Source organism: Eschrichtius robustus, chromosome 6 (assembly GCF_028021215.1).
Source record: "Eschrichtius robustus isolate mEscRob2 chromosome 6, mEscRob2.pri, whole genome shotgun sequence".
Taxonomy (NCBI): domain Eukaryota; kingdom Metazoa; phylum Chordata; class Mammalia; order Artiodactyla; family Eschrichtiidae; genus Eschrichtius; species Eschrichtius robustus.
This window is the reverse complement of record NC_090829.1, coordinates 145621716-145642312: the sequence shown is the minus strand read 5'-3', so window position 1 is coordinate 145642312 and position 20597 is coordinate 145621716. Positions and strand designations below refer to the sequence as shown.

The 20597-nt window shown below is 56.4% G+C and overlaps 2 protein-coding genes across 2 annotated transcripts in view; one reads left to right on the top strand and one right to left on the bottom strand.

Moving 5' to 3' along the window:
• Nucleotides 1-152: 152 nt before the first annotated feature.
• Nucleotides 153-10317, bottom strand: AIRE (autoimmune regulator). The gene is made up of 14 exons (XM_068545709.1): nucleotides 10168-10317; nucleotides 9493-9667; nucleotides 9096-9251; nucleotides 8654-8728; nucleotides 7992-8105; nucleotides 7037-7179; nucleotides 6779-6859; nucleotides 5756-5871; nucleotides 4582-4681; nucleotides 3823-4005; nucleotides 3029-3150; nucleotides 2796-2883; nucleotides 1322-1390; nucleotides 153-233 (listed from the first exon to the last, which is right to left on the bottom strand). Exons 1-14 carry the CDS (start codon nucleotides 10315-10317, stop codon nucleotides 153-155), a joined length of 1653 nt encoding a protein of 550 aa, XP_068401810.1.
• A 337-nt stretch (nucleotides 10318-10654) lies between these two features.
• DNMT3L (DNA methyltransferase 3 like) overlaps nucleotides 10655-20597 on the top strand; it is a 33305-nt gene continuing 23362 nt past the window's right edge. The window contains exons 1-2 of the mRNA XM_068545708.1: nucleotides 10655-10998; nucleotides 12341-12415. Of these exons, the coding sequence (XP_068401809.1) occupies nucleotides 10655-10998; nucleotides 12341-12415 (419 nt within the window). The remainder of the gene's footprint in view (nucleotides 10999-12340; nucleotides 12416-20597) is intronic.

Here is a 20597-nt window from a genome sequence, read left to right as displayed (position 1 = left end):
GGCACTTGGAACACCTCAGTTCCTGGTCCTAACCTCCCCCTCGGTCCCTTTCCAAGCCAGTGGCCGTGCATATGAGGTCTGCTCCGGCTCTGGCAGCGTCCTCCGGTGCCTCCCCTCCTTCTCCCATGCCGCCTGAAGGCTGGGGTCCTGGATCAGGAGGGGAAGGTGGGCGCCTCGGCCACCGGGCGGGACATGCTCTGGATGGCCCACTGCAGGATGCCGTCAAAGGAGTGCTGCAGGACAGAGCAGAGAGCGGGGCTTGGGCCCTGGCCAGAACCTCAGGGGACAGGTGTGCCTGCCGGGCCCACATCCGGCCTGCCCTGGCCTCCGGGGCCACCTGAGTCATAAACATCGTGATGGGAAGGCGCCATCCAACCCAGCCCTCCTATTCAAAGGTGCGGAAACAGGCCCGAGGCCCCACCGGACGTCGGTCGGGGGGCACGCCTCATCCCACGCTCCTCCGAGCTTCCCGTAAGCCCAGGCACAGCCACCACGGCTGTTCTGCCAACTGGTGGCCTCTTCCCGCGTGTCTCGGCAGGGCCAGCTCCTTCCCTCACTCTGCCCAGCTCTGCGCAGGGCCTGGCGCTCCAGCGGGACTGGGGGAGCCGTGGGAATGCCTGATATTCCAACAGAACGGGGGTGACCTGCTCCACAGGGGCTTGTGCCCCACTCTGCCCACCTATATTGGCACCTCGGGTCACCCCTGGCCCTCTTGGGGCCTCTAAAGACAGCTTCAGTGTCTGGGACCTGCCCGTGCTTGGCCCAGCACCCAAGGCAGGGCCCCCGTGGTCAGCTGGGATCCCCACCATGCCACGCCAGGCCCCTGAGGACATGTACTAGCCACTGGGGTCTGGGGGTGGCTGGAGGACTTTAACCTTTTCTAAAAGCCACCTTTTCTTCCCTGTGATTCTAGCTGTTCATCGTCGGGTGGAGGGGCCTGGGTTGAGGAGGGGGAGGGAGGGATCTGCGAGGGGGCGTGGTCCCAGAGTGCCTAGCTCCCACCCCCACCCCCGAGGAGAGTCACGGCCTCCGCATCAGGCTTCAGTGGCCCTGGTGCCGGTTCCTGCAGCCGCCAGCTCTCCAGGGTCCAGGCCCCCGGGACCTCCAGGGCAGCTAGAAAGGGGAGCAGCTCGGGGCCCGCTCTGGCTCGTTGGTGCGTGGAGGGTCCAGTGCCATCTGGGGTGACACGGGCCTGTGGTGTCCAATGTGCCCAGAACAGGGGTCTCCAGCTGCTCCCATGGCCCGGGAGCTGGCTGCTCCAGAAGCCGTGGAGGCGGAGGCAGAGGGGGGCAGGTGCAGCCCCAGCCAGGTGACGTGTTACCTCACTCAGGAGGGACTCCAGGTCATCCCTGTGCAGAACCGGCTCATGAGCAGCAGAATCGTCCCCCGCCTGGAACCCAGAAACGGGATGACGGGATGAGGTCAACCCAACTTCCGCAGCCCTGCCGGGCTCATCCCCACGGAAGCAGGGCTCCCTACAGAGGCAGCAGCAGGGGTTAGGGGAGGTGTCCATGCCAGGGCAGTGGGGTGCTGCGCGCTCCTCCAGGCGGGACCCTGGGAACTGAATTCTAACATCCAGCTCCGGAGGCGAGGGGACGCAGGCGAGCTCGGGGCTGCCTGCCCAGGTCCCTGCCACCCCTCTGGGGCAAGGACCAGCTGGAAGGGACCCTGTCACCGATGGGAAACATGAGGCCCAGACAGGAAAGATCCTGCTCCCACTCCAGCCCTTCAGCCACCCAACAAGCCTGTGGGGCCAACCGTGCCCCTGAGGGGCGAGGGCCAGAGCCGGGGACGTGGCACACTCCCCCTGGCTCACAGGCTAGGAGGAGCGAGGCCATACTAAGTGGAGCCATATGCAATCGCCCAGTTTGTAGCTGAAATCAGCCAAATCTTGGCACCTCCTCCAGCCCTTGACACCACCAGCCCTGGGTGAGGGCTTGGCACGCACAGTGCAGAGGGGTGGGGATGAGGAGCGAGGCTTCCAGAAGGAGTGGAACGCCAGTAGGTGTGAGCCCTCTTGTGCCCAGTGCCTGGGGTGCCCTGTCACCCACTGTGTGTGCAGGGGATTACGAGGCGGGACTGGGAGGTAGGATGGACCATGGACGGGGGCAGGACATCACCACCCTGGGCCCCCGAGGATTCTTCAGGGGCAGGGATGTGGGCAGGAAGGCCCCTGCTGCGGGCAGTCGGGGCAGATGCGCCACCTTCTGCAGGCCTCTGAGCAGGAGACACACAGGAACCCCCCCACCCCCGCCCCGGCTCTGAGGGAGCCCTGGGAAGTGAAGGTTCAGTGAGGCTGGTCACTCCTCCCCAAGGTCCCAGGGCCCAAGGCTGCTGGAGGATTGGAGGCGAGATGACACGGGTGGAGCCACACGTGCTCACTCCTGGTGTGGCGCCTCCTTCCACTCTCCCCTGCCCCCGCCCCACCCCGAGGACGGCGCTCCCTGCACGGGGCACTCTGGGGGGTGCGGAAGGGGCCAGGGCAGCTGGGGGGTTAGGGGAGCTCTGGGCCTGCAACCAACCGACGGCTTCTTGGCCACCGCGGCTTGGGAGGGTTGCCTTTTTCGGCAGATTTAAGTTATCAGACGGGAGTCAATTTAAACAAATATATCGTATGTACAGAATGAACACAGGGTCAGGAGGTTTGGGGCACACCCGCGAAGCTGGCGCCCGGGGCCTCCCCTGGAGATGTGCTTCCCCACCCCCAGCCCCGCGGCGTCGCCCCTCACCTGCGCCCCAGGGCCGGCGGCGGCAGCTTTGGCGATGAGCCTGGGGGTCCCGGGAGCCGGGCGGGCGGGGCTCGGGGCGGGACTCGCGGCGGGCGCCCCCTCCCCGGGGGCCGGGGCGGGGTCTCCGGAGCAGGACCTGCAGCGCAGGGCGGCCCTGGCGAGCGGAGGAGAGGCTGCACGCTGCCGGGGCTGGGGCAGGGCTGGGAGTGCCCTCTGGACACCGGAATCTTAAAGCCGTTGGAGGGCGCCGGGCCTCCCCCCCCTCCCCCTCCGCCTCCCGGTCCCGGCCCTGCACTCACCCAGGCCGGGCAGCGCCGGCGGGGTAGTGGCAGCGCCAGTGGAAGGCGGCGGCGCAGTGTGAGCACCGAAGTGCGTCCGCGCCGTCCCCGCACACCCCGCACCTCGCGCCGGGCGCCGGGCCCTGCAGACGGACCACGGCGGGGTGACCGGGGGCCGGGGAGGGGCGCACGGCCCCGGGACCCCGCCCGGGCTTGAACGGCTGGGAGGGGCGCACGGGGTGCGGGGCGAGTCCGAGGTTTCGGGATCCAGGCCTGGAGAGGTCAAGGGTGCCCCAGCACCTTTGGGCTGCAGCTTGGCGAAACTAGGTGCCCCGTCTCGGTCCCCCTTGGTGGACCCGGACCCCCTTCAGGGCTAGTCAAGGGGACGCAGAAGGGCGTCTGCTCCAGAGGAGGCAGGAGGGGCTGGGAGACCTGGGGCTTCGAACTCTGCCCCCTTTATCGTCCTGCCCTTGTGAGGGGGCTTTCAAGAGCCATGAGAGGAAGGTCGAGTCCTCTGGAATCCCTCCAGCAGCCCCCTTCCCTTCACCCTCCCCCGCAGAGCCCGCACCTTGTTCTGGGTAATCTAGCAACCCCAAGAGCCCCTGGGCCTCCCTCCAGCCTCCTCCACCCGCCCTCCCCCTGGCCAGCCTGGCTGCTCCTGGCAGCCCCCCTCCCCCGGCCCCCACCCCTAACCTCCATCTGAATCCTACCTCCTTACCCCCGCCTGTCACGGTCCTGTTTCAGGCTCGCCTGGCTGCCCCTGTAGACCCTGAGCTCCCTGAAGACAGCCACCCTGACCCCAGCACCCCGCTCACCTGCTGCCCCTCAGGGCCCACACACAGCAGGGGGTGCAGGGCCGAGGGGTCCAGCACAAGCGGGGGGGCTGCAGGAGGTGAGGCCAGCAGGTGCTTGTAGGTGACTGCAACATCCATTCCAGCGGGGCGCTCCCTGGGTGGTCCCCTCGCCTCCTCTCCCACTGACCTCAGTGCCAGGAGGACCTGGAACCGGAGGGTCAGTTCTCAGAGGTGTTGCAGGGGACTTGCCCAGCACCACCCAGGCATTAATGACCGCTGGGGCCCCGGGAACCGGGGGCTGGTGTCGGGGGGAGGAGCGCCACACTAGGTGGGAAAGGCCCGGGTGCGGTTCCTGGCTCTGTGGTCCCAGCAAGTTCCCTGACCCTTTCCCCATCTAAAGGCGGGGCCCCGTGGCCCTCACGGGCTGTCAGAGTACACACTCGGCGTATGCTGGGGCACGCATCGTATCCGTTGTGACTTTGCGGTAACAGAACACTTAAAACATTTTTGGAGAATGTTATCGGTGGTCGAAGTGCGTCCCCTGTGTTGGGCTGACAGAGCTGAAGGCCCCCAAATCAGAGTACTGAGAAGCGGGGCCATTGTAAGGGCCGCTTCCCGGTGGCCTGCGCCCCCGTGGCCCCACGGGCGAAAGTGGAATCGATGGGGCCAGGCCAGGGTGGGGGGCACATGGCTCTCTGGCTGGCGCAGGCCCGACCCACAGGAGTGGCCAGGAGGCAGGCAGCCGGCGGACAGAGGGCCTGGGAGTGGGCCTGTGTGTACCGGGGTCTCTGCAGGCGGCTCCTGGGGCCCGGGCTCCTCAGCCCGGGGCAGATCCCGCTGGGCTCTTCCCTGGAGGCAGCTGGCGCACCTCCAGGTCCCGCTGTTCGCGTTGTCACCGGCCAGAGACATGCAGGGCGAGGCAGAGGGGACGGTAGACTCCCAAGCCCGCAACACAGGGGAGGCCTGAGGGCTCCTCCAGGTCACCCTTTCCGCTCCCCGATGGGGAAACTAAGGGGAATGGGCGGAGCCACAGGGGAAGGGCCTGCCCGGCCGGTGAGCAGGAGAGCCCAGGATGCTGGGGTAGTTACCCCAGTGGGGCAGCCCTCGCCAGCCTGGCACGTCCCCCGCGTGCTTCTCAGATGAGCCCCAAGATTTCCCGACACCCGCAAACCTGCAGCGGCCTGTGCCTGTGCCTGGCTCTCACGGGCCCTGCCTTGCAGGCGGGGCCTCCCTAGGCTGGCCTCGTTACATCCCTGGGACCCTCCCTCGATTCCCCGGGGGGACGGTGCCCAGTAGAACAGGAGCCGGTCAAGGGCAGGAAGGAAGAGAATGGAAGACAGGCAGCATTGAGCGGAGACGAGGGATGGCCTGGCCAGAACCCCTTGTTTTAGCTCAGAGAGATGTGACCCGGTCAAGGTCATGCGGTGAGCAGGGCAGGGTCGGGGCGAGAGTGCCCACCCGGTGCTCCTCCCCGCACCCAGGTCGCCCTGACCTGTGGAAGCTGCTGGTAGTGACAGCGCTCTCCCGGGGGGCCAGGGCAGGGGGCCTTGTGCTGGACCTAGGATGGGCACCCCCCGGTCCTTGGGGGGCAGCTCTGTGGCCTCTGTGCTCCCCAGCCCGACTTGGAGTCAGACTCTGCTTAGTGCTGGTGGTCAGCTGCTTGTGGCGGTTTGGGCTGGGGGAAGATGGGGCGAGATGGGACGGGATGGCCATTCCTTGCCTTGGGCCTCAAGGCCCTGCCGGCCAGGCTCGGGGGACAGCGTGGCCACGCGGGGAGGTGGGTGGGAGGATCCCGGGCCCCAGCCCCACCGCCCGGCGACCTGAGCCAAGGCCCCCTCCCAGGCCGGCCTCACTGCCCATCCCTGGCGTGGAGAGACTTCTGGGCGGCCTCCCACTCAGGGCGGGCGAGTGAGGAGGCTGCGAGGCCGGGTGGGGAGGCCGGTGCCGGGCCCACCTGGGGATCCGGTGCAGCGGCGGGGTCAGGCAGGCCAGGTGGAAGGCGCGGGGGCAGCCGTCGCAGCAGAGGAGCTCCCCGCCGTCCCCGCACGCCGCGCACTCATCCTCGTTCTTCTGACACAGGGGAGAGACACGCAGCGTCTGGGAGACCCGGGATGGGGCAGCGCCCTCCCCGAGAGACTCCCCTCGCCTGCTCCCTCCTGAAACCCCGCCCTGGCTGCCTGCTCCCCAGGGCTCCCCAAGACCCCTCCGCCTCTGAGGCTCTAGCCCCGAACCCCTCCTGGGCCGCCCCTCTTGGGAAGAACGGTCCCTAAGGGAGGCTGGTTCCTTGCGGGTGCCTGTGCTCCAGGCGGCCCCAAGACCGCACGCCCACACCCACGGGGCGGCGGAGGGGCAGGCCCAGCAGTGTTCCCGTGGGCCCTGGGCACCCGCTGTCCCCTCCGCCTGAGGCCTGCTTGCGCCCTCGCCTGGATGGCACCCACCGTGCCCCCCTGGACGCCACTTCCTTCAGAAGCCCCCCGGGGACTACAGAGCTGGGCAGCCCCTCACAGTGACGGGCGCACTCATGGTAGCAATCCCCCCCAGACCCCACCAGCCCAGGAGCTCCTGGGGGCAGGCACGAGTCCTCCTCATTTCTTGGTTCCCCGGGGCCCAGCACAGCGCCTGGCGGATCCATGGCAGAAACGGTGCTGGGAGCCCAAGGGCGTACGTGGTGCTTGGGTTCCTGGCTGCTGGCAGGGGACACAGCCACACCAAGGGCCCACCTGTGAGGCGTGGGACAGCTGGCAGCTGGACCAAATGCTGTGGCTTTAAGAGCCCGGGAGGACTCACTTGCTCTAACTTACGTGAATTTTTACAGTTGGGTATTATCAGAAAAAAATGCTATGAAAAATAAGGTGCTCCATCCTGTGAACAGGAGCTTAGACCTCTGCCCTCCCGTCCCTGGAGTGACTGCCCTGGACACGTGGCAAATCGGCAGGAGGCCCCGCCCTCAGGACCCTGGGGGTGCTCTGGGCGTTACCTGGTGCAGCTGGGGCTCACTGGGGAGGGCAGGGGGGCCCGGGGCCCTGTCCGGCTGGCCTGCCCTCGAATCGCCTCCACCCTGCCAGGGAGAAGAGAGAGGGTCACCAGCAGGGGAGGCATTCGGGCGGGAGGGGCAGTCCCCAGCCCCAGCAGAGCTCCCCACCGGAGGTGACGGTGACGCGAAGCTGCTGCCCTGGGTGCTGGGGGAGGGGGCCGAGGGCCAGGCCTCCCCAGGGGCGGTCCCAGCAGCGCTTACAGGGGCAGGAGCCTGGGTCCCCTTGGCTCGGACCAGGGTCTTCAGGCTGCCGCTTCGGGTCCTGTTCTTTCCCCCACCGGGATCTTCAAACTTGCTGGGAGCGTAAAACTCCCCCCCAACCTGGATGCACTTCTTGGAGCCACCTGGGAGGAGACGGGTCGGGGGGCCTGGCAGGGAGGCTCTACAGCTTGCTGTTCCTCCCCCACAAACCCCACCCCTGTCAGCTCCGGGCCCAGGGTCCTGAACACAGGAGGGATTCTCTGCTGGGGGAAGCGCGTCTCCCGAAGTCTCGTCCACTTGGAGTCTCGGAATGCAGCCTTATTTGCAAGTAGGGTCTTTGCAGATGTTAAGATGGGCTTGCCCTGGACCGAAGTCCAAGGACAGCATTCTTATGAGAAGAGAAGAGGACGCAGAGAGACACAGGGAGGAGGCTCTGTGGCGACGAGCTGGAGTGATGTGACTACAAGCCGGGGCATGGGGGTTGCCATGAGCTGCAGGAAGCAGAGAAGACTCTGCCCTAGAGCCTCTGAGGGAGCAAGCCTGGCCCCGCCCACACCTTGATTTTGGCGTTTCTGTTGCTTTAAGCCACCCAGTTTGTGGCAACTCATCATAACAGCCCTAGGAAACTGCTGTAGGGCTCCTTGGGACCATCCCTGGTGGGTGAGACTGGAGCCCGCATCAGCTCCCAGGGTCCTCGGCGCCCCCAGAGCGTGTGCAGCACACAGAGTGGAGAAAGGAGGAGATGCAAGGATGGGGCGGGCGGGGCCGGGGCCGCAGGTTGTCCAGCTTAGAGTCCAAGGGTGCCCCAAGCCCTGCCCAGACCATCCCCTCCAGAGACAGCAGACCGCCTGCAGGGAGTGGGGGCTGCCTCGTCCGTGTCCCAGCTGCTCTGGAGCCACCAGGGAGCTGAGCGGGGACGTGGATCCCCTGGCAGCCCCTCCCCAGCGCCGTCTACCTGCCTCAAACACCTGCTGGATGAGGATCCCCTCCACGGCCCCGCGGGCTCCTGGGACGTCCCCAGATGACACGGCCATGGCTCTCTGGACCGAAGTGGACATGGTCTGAATTCCTGGGGAAGGGAGCACCAAATGGGGGGTCATCTATTGGGACGACGGCTCCTGAGCATGGGCAGTGGGGAGTGAGGGGTGTCTGGGCAGCAGAATCCTTCCTTCTTTCCACGCAGGGCAGGCCGGGGAGGGGGTCCAGCCCCTCCACAGACAGACAGACAGCCCACATGTAAGTGCAGAGACGGGCCATGGAGTGCGTGTGCGTGTGTGTGTACACGTATGTGGTGTGGTCTGGTGTGTGGTGTACGAGCCGTCCGAACCCAGCTGGCAGGAATGAACAGAGACGCTGGGATGTGGCCCTGGGCTGGGCTGGGAGGGAGGCAGGGTCCCCAGGGCCTGCCCTCAGGCCGGCACCAGGGGCCCACGGGAGGTCTCCGGGTCCCAGGTTGCATCTGGCCAAGGGACAGGGGGGATTCTCCAGAGGAAGCAGAGTCCGAGCTGGCCCTGAAGGATGGGGCACTCAGATGGGCACAGGTGGGGTGACCCCAGGCCAGCATGGTCCCAGCTCCCGAGACGGGCCCCTGACCCCCAGACCTGGGGCCTGGCTCACCGTTGCCCAGCGGGAGGCGCTGTGGCTCTGCGTTGCTCTCTGACTTCTTGGAGGGCTTGGCCTTGGCTTGGGATCCTGTGGGGGAGCAGGGACAGCCTGGCCCTCCTCCCGCTGCTGGGCCAAGGCCAGGGGGCAGGTGGGAGAGTGCCCGGTGGGGTCTCCCGGACTCTGGTGCGTCCTCTTGCTTTACCGGGCTCTGGTGTCCACATCAGGAGAAAGGAAGTACACCCACCTGCCTACTCACAGGGCCCGGGGGTCAACAAGGGCTGCGGGGCTCATACAGGGTGTCCATCCAAGTCCCCAGAGGGACCTCTGCCAGGCTGGCTCTGGGCCAAGCAGGAGGGACAGATGCGCCCGGACCAGGTCGGGGAGGGGGTGTGGTCAGGGGGTGTAGGGCTCCGTGAGGGGATCTGTGACCCCACCGGCTCCTCAAGCTGGGTACCTGGGCTGGAGGCGCCCCTCGGGGACAGAGCTGCTGGCGGGGTGGCCCTCGGCTCCTCCAGGGCCTTCCTCTTGGTGGGGGGCCTGGGCAGCGGCACGGTGGCCTTGGGGCCAGCCGGGGGCCTCCTCCCCTTCCGGGGCTGGCTGAGGTCCACATCTGCGGGCGTGTGCAGGGCCGGAGGCTGAGCTTCAAGCCCAGAACTGACGCCCCGTTCAGGCAGGTGAGGCCTCAGCTCTTTGCTCTTAGAAGCCAAGATGGTCCAGGTGATGTCCGGGGCTCCCTAAACAGCCCCGCGCCTCCCCTCACACAGTCCAGCTGGGGCTCAGAGGATGACTCCAGCCGCCAGCCAGTGAGGGAGGCTGAGCCGGCCGGGACCCCAGCCCCCCGTGCCCCCCACCTTTGGGGAAGCTGTCCAGGATGGGCTGCAGCCGGGTGTATCTCTCCAGGTTGTAGTCCTTGAAGAGAACCCTCCAGAAGTCCAGGATGACGGCCGTGTCCTGGGTCAGGAGCCACGAGAGGAGCGCGTGGAAGGCCTGTGGGCAGCCCTGCTTCTCCTTCAGACGCAGCGTCTCCTGAAGCAAAGTGGGAATGGGGGCCCTGCCCTTCCCAGGAACCCCCCTTCCTGCCACCTCCACTGCGGGACCAGAGGGCAAATGCTGACCCCGAGGAGGCCGCTGGAGACTTGGGCACCTGTGTCCATTCCCTTGGCTTGGCAGGGGGGTGCTGGGGTGAGGTGGGGGCCACCTGGAATTCATCTTAGGGGAATGTGCTCTACTTAGAGGGGGGCTTGGGAAGGGCTGGGAGGGGGCTTTGGGGATCTGTGGGGGGCGGGGCACCGGAACTTGTCTTGGAGACCATTCGCTCCGCTGGCCGGTGGGGCGTGGGGCAGGCTGAGGCGTTAGCGGCAGGGACCTTACCCCTGGCGCTGGGGCTTGGGGGCGGGAGAGTGGGGAGGGGCGGGGCTGGGGAGGGTCCCTCTGGAGCGGGTCTTCGGCGACCTTGCCGGCTCCTGGGCGCGGGCGCTGGGAAGGCTGGGGCACGTTGCTGGGTTGCTGGTCTGGTTGGGGCCCACCTGGAATCTGTCCTCGGGGACCACGTCGTGGTCGACCAGCGCGTGCAGCAGCGGGAAGGCGCTGTCCACGGCCACGGCGATCTCCGTGCGGTGCAGCCTCAGGAGACGGCGCAGCGCCGTGTCCCCACCGGCCCGGGCCTCGCCCGCCATTGCGGGGTCGGGGACGCGGCGCTGGGTCCCCCCTCTCCCCGCCTGGGGTCCCGCGGCCTCGGGGTGCCGCCGGACTTGTGGGGTGTCTGGGCCGTGTCAGCCTCCTGGCCCTGGCGCGCCCCCTGCGCCGCCGGGCACCTGGGCGGGCACACCTGGCCCGGGAAGAGGGAGCCCCAGGCGCTTGCTCCGGCCTCCGCGGGCCTGAGCTCACGGCCCGGGTCTCTATTATACGGGGCTCTCCTTGGAGAGAGCAAAGGCCGCTCAGCCCGAGCCAATCAGGGCCCAGGGAGCTTCCTCAGGGGCCGGAACGGAAACTTCCCTGTAACCCGAGTGCGAGATGGTCCCAGCCACCTGCCAGCCCCCTTGTGCACCCGCCCGCAGGCTGCTGGCTTTTCTCTCCTTTTTAAAGAAGCCTCTGGACTCAATTCCCAAAATGTGGTTCCAGCCAGCATCCCACAGGGCCCTGTTCAAATGGGGAAAAGCCAGGACAGGTGTCTTCACCTCACCTGGGGCCCAGTGTCAGACACGAGCAGGGGCTGCCCAGGTGCCCCAGCAGCTGGGGGAGGCAGCACGGGAAGCCTCCACGGGGCTGCGCGGGGGCAGAGTCCCTGGTGGGGAGTGGGCACCGCTGCCACCGCCGCAGCAGCTGCTACAGCCCCAAGCCTGGGGCTGTAGGAGGAGGTACCCACCTGATGGAGGACCTGGGGTATGACTAGTGCATGTCAGTGGGTTCAGAGCTGGGCATCGCCTGGAGGCTGGTGATGCTGGGCAAGTTGCTTTCCTTCTTTGACCTTCACTCCTCTCATTTTTTGTTTGTTTGTTTTTTTATTATTGGGCTATAGTTGCTTTACAATGTTGTGTTAGTTTCTACCGTACAGCAAAGTGGAGTTCCCTGTGCTATACAGCGGGTTCTCATTAGTTATCTATTTTATACATAATAGTATATATACGTCAGTCCCAATCTCCCAATTCATCCCACCCTCCCTTTCCCCCCTTGGTGTCCATACGTTTGTTCTCTCTGTGTCTCTGTTTCCACTTTGCAAACACAGGTTCATCTGTACCATTTTTCTAGATTCCACATATATGAGTTAATACACGATATCTGTTTTTCTCTTTCTAACTTACTTCACTCTGTATGACCGTCTCTAGGTCCATCCACATCTCTGCAAATGACCCGATTCCGTTCCTCTCCGTGGCGGAGTACTATTCCACTGTACGTGTGCACCACATCCCCTCTATCCACTCACCCGCCAGTGGGCACCTAGGTCGCTCCCAGTCCTCTCATTTTTAAAATAAGCACACTCCACTGGGAGTCCCCAGCTGATAGCCACCTTCTACTTCCTCCAGGTGTGTTAGAAAGTAAAGCTTCTAGAAGGCAGCTGGCCCCATGGACAGACATGCCTGTGTACGGGCCATGGGAACCTCTGTCTCTGTCTGGCTCACAGCCCAGGAAGGGGCGCCCCAGGAGTCTTCCTAGGTGGGGGACAGAGGCTGGGGGACAGAAGCTTCCGGGGGGAAGTAGGGAAGGCTTCCTGGAGGGTCGCAGCAGGGGTCCCTAAGTCCACGAGATGGGAACAGCATCCCAGGCAACTCGTGGGCCGGGGCAGTGGACTGGGGCGTCCAGGGATGCTGAGCTCGCGGGGGCCCAGACAGCATGGTCTGGGTAGGGGGCAGGGATGCAAGACACAGTGGGAAGGACCATCCCTGTGGTCAGCCTGCAGAGTTGGGAGGACCTTTGGAGGAAGCTGTCTGGCCAGGTTGTGTTAGGGAGAGAAGCTGGGCGCCTGGGGACGGGGCTGGAGGGTGAGCGGGGGCTCCAGGAAGCCTGGGGTCAGGTCCAGCACTGGGCTGGGACCGGCCACACGGGGCAGGGGGAGGGACTCGTGACCGATGAGATGGGGGTGTCACCGAGACTTCTTACATGCGTCGGCCCTCATGTTTTACACTGAGGTGGGAGCCCAGGGTGGGGCACTGTGAGTCCCCTCCTGACCTGGGAGCCCTGCCTTTGTGTCCCCACCTCCAGGCCCGGGCCCCTGACGGTTCAGTTCTGGGCCTCGGGCTGCGCCAAGCCTGGGGCAGCGGTGTTGGAGGTGGAGACGTGAGCTCCGTCAGCCTGGGGCCGGCTCAGGGGGTGGTGGTGAGGGCTGAGGGCGTTGTCCTCTCAAGGGCCAGGACCTGAGCTTGGAGCTCTCGGGCTAGCTCTCCTGTAGAATGTTCTGGGGACTGAGTCAGGAGCAGGGCCCTGGCACTGCCCACCTCCAGGGCGCCGAGCCCACAGGCTGCAGTGCCGTGGGTGCAGCCGTGGAGATGTGGGGCTTGGGGGCCATTCCTGCCTGTCCTGCGTGACCCCAAATTTCACACACAGAAGCACCCAGATGCCAGGGAGCTGTTTGTGGCCTTGGGGTGACCGGCCCACAGCCCCGATTCAGCATCGTGATGGCCAGCGTCACTCTACACCCAGTACATTTTCTCCCTGGGGGGCTGAGTGGTCCCTAGGGAACGCTTTAGTCACAAGCCAACGGTTCAAGGGAAATTAAAAACTGCCAAGAAGAGCAAAGTCTTCACTTCACTGTTTAAAGCCCTGATACCCTTGCAGGTGCCTCTGTCGTGAGGCTGGCCTGGCTGCTTCGGGCGTCACGCAGGCTCTGGCTTGGAGATTAGCGAACAGGCTCCTGTAGAGTTTCGGACTTTCCACTACGCCGGGGGTTTCCATAGCAGCCCCTTACCTGCTAGCAACCTGGAGCGGCCCAGGGTGTGTGGAGGCGGCCTGCACGACCACAGAGGGGCCCCTCGAGGGCCGGCAATGCCTTCAGCCAGGTCACTGCCTTCGGGGCCTGAGCCTCAGCTCCTTCTCCAGACAGCGAGCAGCCCAGCAACTTGCCCACCCCTCAGTAGCGAATCTCTGAGCCTGTGTCCTCACCTGCAAGGGAGTGAGCACAGGAGCTTCTACGTATGAGACACGCCAGCCCCACTACACACTAGGCACTGTTCTGAGTACTTTGCAATTGCCCTTGCTTAATCCCAGAACCACCCTGTTTGTTCAACATTATTAGCGTCCCCATTCTACATATAGGGAGATTGAGGCACAGAGAGGTTAAGGAACTTGACCAAAGTCACACAGCTATTAAATGGCCTTGGAAGGATGGTGTCCAGGTCCATGCTCTCAGCACATAGGACACTCCTTGGGTGCCCAGGTCATGTCAGGCACTCCCAGCTTGCAAGGAGGAGGAAATGCTCCCTGAGTGATATGCCCAGATATCAGGGAGGAGGAGGCCCCAGTGGCAGGGTGGGAACAGGAGGGGGTCCTGTCCCTCGGCTGCTGGCCTTGGCCCCTCAAGGAAGCCTGGACACTACAATCTTCTCCTTTTGCCCCAGAAGGAGGCTTCAGTCTCTGTGGCTCCCCAAAAAGGGCTGGGGTCCCAGGGGTCAGGAATCCTGAGTTAGAATGCCCTCAGGGTCCTCAGAATGCCAGCCCTGGCCTCAGCTGGAGGAGCAGAGCAGGAGAGGCCCTTGGCCTGCCCCCTGAGGCCTTCTTGGGAGGTGGGGCACCCGGGGAGGCTCAGTCTCCTGGTGACTCTCTGCCAGGACTTTAACACCCTCTTGTCCTCCAGCTAGCTGTGTGACCCTCTCTGTACCTGTTTCCCCGAGAAAAGATGCTCAACATCATTACTCACTACGAAAATGCAAATTAAAACCAAATGAGATACCACCTCACACCCACTAGGATGGCTATTATCAAAAAACAGACAATAACAAGTGTTAGAGAAGATGCAGAGAAATCGGAACCTCACACGTTGATGGTGGGAACGTAAAACGGTGCAGCCATTCTGGAAGAATGTTTGGTGTCTCCTCAATGAGTTAAACATAACATTACCGTATGACCCAGCAATTCCACTCCTAGGTGTACGCCCAAAAGAATCGAAAACAGATACTCAAACAAAAGCTTGTACACAAATGTTTATAGCAGCACTACTCACAACAGCCAAAGGATGGAAACAACCCAACTGTCCCACTACAGAAGAATGGATAAAGTGTGATCCATCCATACAATAAAATATCGCTCAGTTACAACATGCATAAACCTCAAAAATGCTAGACTAAGTGTAATAAGTCAGATATAAGACGCCACCTATTGTGTGACTTCATGTATGTGAAATACCCAGAATAGGCAAATCCACAGAGAAAGAAAGCAGATTTCCAGGAGGTGGGGGCAGGGGAAGGAGGAGTCACTGCTTAGTAAGTATGGGGTTCCCGTTTGGGATGATGAAAACGTTCTGGAAATAGACAGTGCTGATGATTAATACAACATTTTGATGTACAAATTGCTCCTGAATTTTAAACTTCCAAATGGTTAAAATGGTAACTTTTATGTTATGTATATTTTACCACAATAAAATTTAATTAATTTTTAAAAATTCAACTGGGCATATTTGTGTGGATCTATTTCTGGGTTCTCTATTCTGTTCCATTAATCTCTGTGTATGTCCATCCATCCATACCACAAATATTTGACTACTGTAATTATATGATAAATCTTGAAGCCCAGTAGACCAATTCCTCTCATCTAATTTTTTTTCAAAATTGTTTTAGCTACTCTTGTTTCTTTGATTTTCCATATAAATTTTAGAATAATCTTGTCTCTGTCTACAAAATTATTGCTAGGATGTTGATAGAAGTTACAATTTGGGGAAAATTGGCATCTTTATTATGTTAAGTCTTCTAATCCATGTGTGTATGTTTCTCCATTTATTTAGAACTTAATTGATTTCTTTTATCAATGTTCTGTAGTTTTCAGCACACAAGTTCTATACCTGTTTTGTCATACTTACACCTAAGATTTAAATTTTTGAGCAAGTGTAAGTAGTTTTGTGCTTTTAATTTTAATTTTTGTGTCTCTATTCATTGTTAGTATTTAGAAATACAAATGATTTTTCACATGTTCATCTTACATCCTACAACCTTGCTGAATTCATTTTATTTGTTCTAGGAGTGTTTTTATTTTGTTTTGAGATTTTCTACAAAGGCAATTTTATCATCTGTAAATAGGAACCGTTTGATTTCTTCCCTCCCAATCTGTATGCCTTTTTCCCCCTTTTCTTGCCTTATTGCACAGGCTAGAACTCCCAGTACTATGTTGAATAAAAGTGATGAGAGTGGACGTCCATGCCTTGTTCCTGATCCTAGAGGAAAAGCTGTAGGTTTTTTGTAGATGTCCTTTATCAAGTTTACGAAGTCCCTTCTATTCCTACGTTTTATCAGAGTATTTATGATGAATGGGTATTAAATTTTGTTATATGCTTTTTTTGGCATTGATTGATATGATCATATGATTTTTCTTCATTAGGCTGTTAATATGGCAAATTACATGGACTGATTTTTTGAATATTGAACCAAACTTGCATCCCTGGAATAAACTCCACTTGGTCATAGTATATCTTGTTGAATCTGATTTTCTAATATTTTGTTAAGGATTTTTGCATTTATATTCACAAGGTATCTTGGCTTGTAGTTTTCTTTCTGTGACTGTCTGTTTGGTTTTGGCATTAGAGTGATATTAGCTTCATACAATGAATCAGGACGTATTCATCCTCTTTCATTTTCTGGAAGAGATTGTGTAGAATTAGTGTTAATTCTTTTTTAAATGTTTGGTAGAAACTCCAGTGAAACCATCTGGGCCTGGAGATTTTTTTTTTTGAGGGGGGTTAAATTAGGAATTTAATTTCCTTAATAGTTATAGGCTATTTTCTAATTATTTTATATCAGGTCAGTTGTGGCAGTTTGTGGTTTTTAAAGAACTGGTTCATTTCATGTAAGTTGTCAAATTTATGAATGCAGAGTTGTTCATAATCTCCCCTCATTTTCCTTTTGATGTCCTTAGGGTCCACAGTGACATTGCCTGTGTCAGTTTTAAAATTGGAAATTTGTGTTTTCTCTGCCTCTTTTTTTGTTTTTGTTTTTGTTTTTTTGGGTCAGTCTTTCTGGACATTTGTTGATTTTTAAAAAATTTTCTCAAAGAACCAGCTCTTTGTTTCACTGATTTTCCCTGTTGTTTTTCTATTTTTAATGTTATTGATTTCTGCTCTTATCTTTACTATTCTTTTCCTTCTGCTTGCTTTGGGTTTATTTTGCTCTTACTCTTATAGGTTCTTGAAGTGAGTGCATAATTATAACCCTCTCTTCTAAAGTCTGCATTTAGCGCTATAAACTTCTCTCTCTCAGCACTGATTGAGCCACATCCCACAACCTTTGATATGTCGTGGTTTCATTTTTCATTCAGTGTATTTTTTGAGACTTTCTCTTTCATCCATGGATTATTTAGAAGTGTGATGTTTAGTTTCCAAGCGTCTGGAGACTTTTCTGTTATCTTTCTGCTATTAATTTCTAGTTTGATTCCAAGAGAACACACACTGTGATCAGAGAACACACACTGTATGGTTCCAATTCTTTTAAGTGTGTTGAGGTTTGTTTTAGGTCCTAAGGGATGGTCTATCTTGGTTTATGTCTGTGGACACTTGAAGAGAATTTGTATTCTGTAATTTGGGGGGCATGTTCTGTAAATGTTGATTAGATCCTGCTGACCAATGGTGATGTTGAGCTTCTCTGTTTTTTTGTCTCATGGTTCCATCAATTGCTCAGAGAAGGATTTGAAGTCTCCAATTACACTGGATTTATCTATTTCTTCTTTAGGTTCTATTAGTTTTGCTTCATGTATTTGCTGCTCTGTTGTTTGTTGCATACACATTTAGGCTTGTATGTCTTTTTGGTGGATTGACTGTTTTATCACATGATGATAAAGGGTCAATTTTCATTGTTCTGGTCATTTTCTTTGCTTTAAAGTCTACTTTATCTGGTATTAATGGAGCCATGCCTACTTTCTTTTGATCAGTGTTTGCATGGTATACCTTTTTTTGTCCATCCTGTTATTTCTGATCTACTTTTATGGTTATATATGAAGTGAATTTCTTGTGCACAGCATACAGTTGGGTCATTTTTTAAAAACTACTCTACCAAATTCTTTTAGTTTGTGTGTTTAGAACATTTACGTTTAATGTAATTATTGATATGTTGGGCTTAAATCTGGCATTTTACTTTTGTTTTTTGTTTGTTTTCTCTGATTACCTTTTCCTGCCATCCTGTGGGTTACCTGAACATCTTACAGAATTCTATTTTGATTTACCTGTAGTGTCTTTGAGTGTATCTCTTTGCAGAACTTATTTATTTATTTATTTTGAAGTATGGTTAATTTACAATGCTGTGTTAGCTTATGCTGTACAACAAAGTGGTTCAGTTTTATATATATATATATATATATATATATATAATTTTTCACAGTCTTTTCTATGATAGTTTATTACAAGATTTTGAGTATAGTTCCCTGTGCTATACAGTAGGACCTTGTTGTTTATCTATTTTATATTCTTTGCATAAATTTTTAGTAGTTGCTCTAGGTATTACACTATCCATTCATAACTTATCACTATCTACTGGTCAAGATTTTACCAGTTTCAGTAAAGTGTAGAAAGCTTACCTCTCTTTACATCCTTTTAGCTTCCTCATTTATAATATAATTTTCTTAAACATTTATTCTAAATACTTTTAGAACTACATCAGTGTTATAATTTTTGCTTCCACTGTCAAATATAAATGTATAAAACTCAAGAGAAGAAAGAAAATGTTTTTACTCATATTTTTAGTCTTCTCATTGTCTTTTCTTCCTTTCTGATGATCCAGAATTCCTTCTTTATCATTTTCTTTCTGTTTAGAGAACATTCCTTAGCTACTCTTTTAGGGTCGGTCTGCTGGTGACAACTTTTTTCAGTTTCCTTTATCTGAAAATGACCTGATTTCTCTTCATCCCTGAAGAAGGTTTTCACTGGATGTAGAATCCTGGGTTGGGAGGGCTCTTCTTTCAGCACTTGAGAAATATTGTGCCCCTTGTTTCTGACCTCCGTAATTTCTTTCTTTTTTAAAAATAACTAATTAATTTATTTATTTTTTATTATTATTATTATTTTTGGCTGCGTTGGGTCTTCATTGCTGTGCGCAGGCTTTCTCTAGTTGTGGCGAGTGGGGGCTAGTCTTCTTTGTGGTGTGTGGGCTTCTCATTGCGGTGGCTTCTCTTTTTGCAGAGCACAGGCTTTGGGCATGTGGGCTTCAGTAGTTGTGGCATGCAGGCTCAGTAGTTGTGGCGCACGGGGTTAGTTGCTCCGTGGCATGTGGGAACTTCCCGGACCAGGGCTTGAACCTGTGTTCCCTGCATTGGCAGGCAGATTCTGAACCACTGCACCACCAGGGAAGTCCCTGGCCTCCGTAATTTCTGAAATTGGTACGATTCAGATTTTTAAAAAATAAATCTTTATTACTTTTTATCAAACTGTTTTTTTTTTTCTATTATAGGCAAGATGTCAGATCTCTCTCATTGCTTTCAAGAGTTTTCCATGTTTTCAGTTTTTAGAATCTATGCTGTGATATGTCTGGGTGCGTATTTCTTTGGTTCTATCCTATATGTTCAGCTTCCTGAATGTATAGGGGTTTATGACTTTTGCCAAACTTTGGGAACTTTTCAGTCATTGTTTCTTCAAGTACTTTGTAGCCCCATCCTCTTTCTCCTCTCCTTCTGGGACTCTAAGGACACAAATCTTTTATGTAGCCCCTCAGGTCCCTTGGGCTCTATTCACTTTTTTCAGTCTGTTTTCTCAGTGTTGTTTGAACTGGGTAATTTCTATTGTTCTATCTTCCAGTCCGCTTATCCTTTCATCTGATCCCTCCATGGTGGTTTAAAAATTTTAGTTATTTAGTTATGTTCATTTGGCCCTTCTTTATATCATGTATATGTATATATATTCATATATATATTTTTTTCTTTTGTTGAGACTTTCTCTTTTTTTTTTGACCCTGCGGCATGTGGGATCTTAGTTCCCTGACCAGGGATCGAACCAGTGCCCCCTGCAGTGGAAGCACAGAGTCTTAACTGCTGGACCATCAGGGAAGTCCCCCAGAGACTTTCTATTTCTTAACTGAGAGTTGCTAACTTTCCATTTGTCTCTAATGCGTTTGTAATTGCTCACTGAAACACTTTAAATAAGGCTGCATTAGTCAGAGTTCTCTAAAGACACAGAGATTATATAAATAATATGTATTTGCTATAAGGAGTTGGCTCACATGGTTATGGAGGCTGAGAAGTTCCAAGATCTGCAGTCAGCAAGTTGGAGACCCCAGAAGAGACAAGGTTTCAGTTCAAATCCAAAGGCCAGAAAAGATGTCCCAGCTCAAGGCAGTCAGGCAGGGGGACTTCCTCTCACTTGTGGGAGGCTCAGCCTTTTTATTCCATTCGGGCCTTCGACAGATTGGGTGGCTCTTTTTGGCTGTGCCTGTTGGTGTTTCTGCGTTGCTGGTATCTCCAACAGCAGGTCTGGGGCATGAGAGGCAAAAATTACAAACAGAACAAAAGAGGGGACTCATCACCATGTTTTTCTGAGGGCCCTGGCTGGTCTGCCTTCCTCTCTCTGCCTTTCAGAGTTTTCTTATATTAGTTTTGTATATAACGTCCAGGGGTTTGAGTTAGACCTAGCAAGAGGAATAGAGAAAAGCACATCTATCATTTTCCCAGACTAACACTGCTGCTTTCGAGCATGTGTTAAACGCACGCTTGTCCAGCCCGTGCACAGCTGCTCAGGTGGTTTCGCCATGACAGAAGGTTCTAGGGTTTCTTCACTTCCTCCTTTGAGTAAAAGGCGTCAGCGAGAGGGCAGCGGGCATGCTCCCTTCCCCGGATCCCAGCTGTGCCAGGTGTGCCGCGTGTGGACAAGGGCCGAGGAGCCCCACCCGTGCCTGTCTGAGTCTGGCAGATGGGCCCACCCGTGTAACTCACACCCCTATCACCGTACAGAACATTTCCATCTCTCCAGAAAGTTCCTTGGTGCCACCTCCTGGAAGGGACCTCTGATCTACTTTGGGTCACTGTGGATTCATTCTGCCTGTTCTGGAACTTTCTGTAAAGGGAACGGTCTGGTATGAAACTTTACCCACTTGACTTCTTTCACTCTGAGTACGTCTGGGTTCTTCCATGTGGCTGTGAGTACTGGTTCTTCATTCCTTCCACTGTCCGGACCTCCCAAGCTTGTTCATCCGCTCACCTGTTGAGGACATCTGGGCTGTTGTGGACAAAACCAATGTGAACCTTCTTGTCCAAGTCCTTGTTGGACCAAGGTTTTCATTTCTCTTGGGTAAGTAAATAGCTAGGAGTGGAATTCCTGGGCCATAGGGTAGATATGAATTTA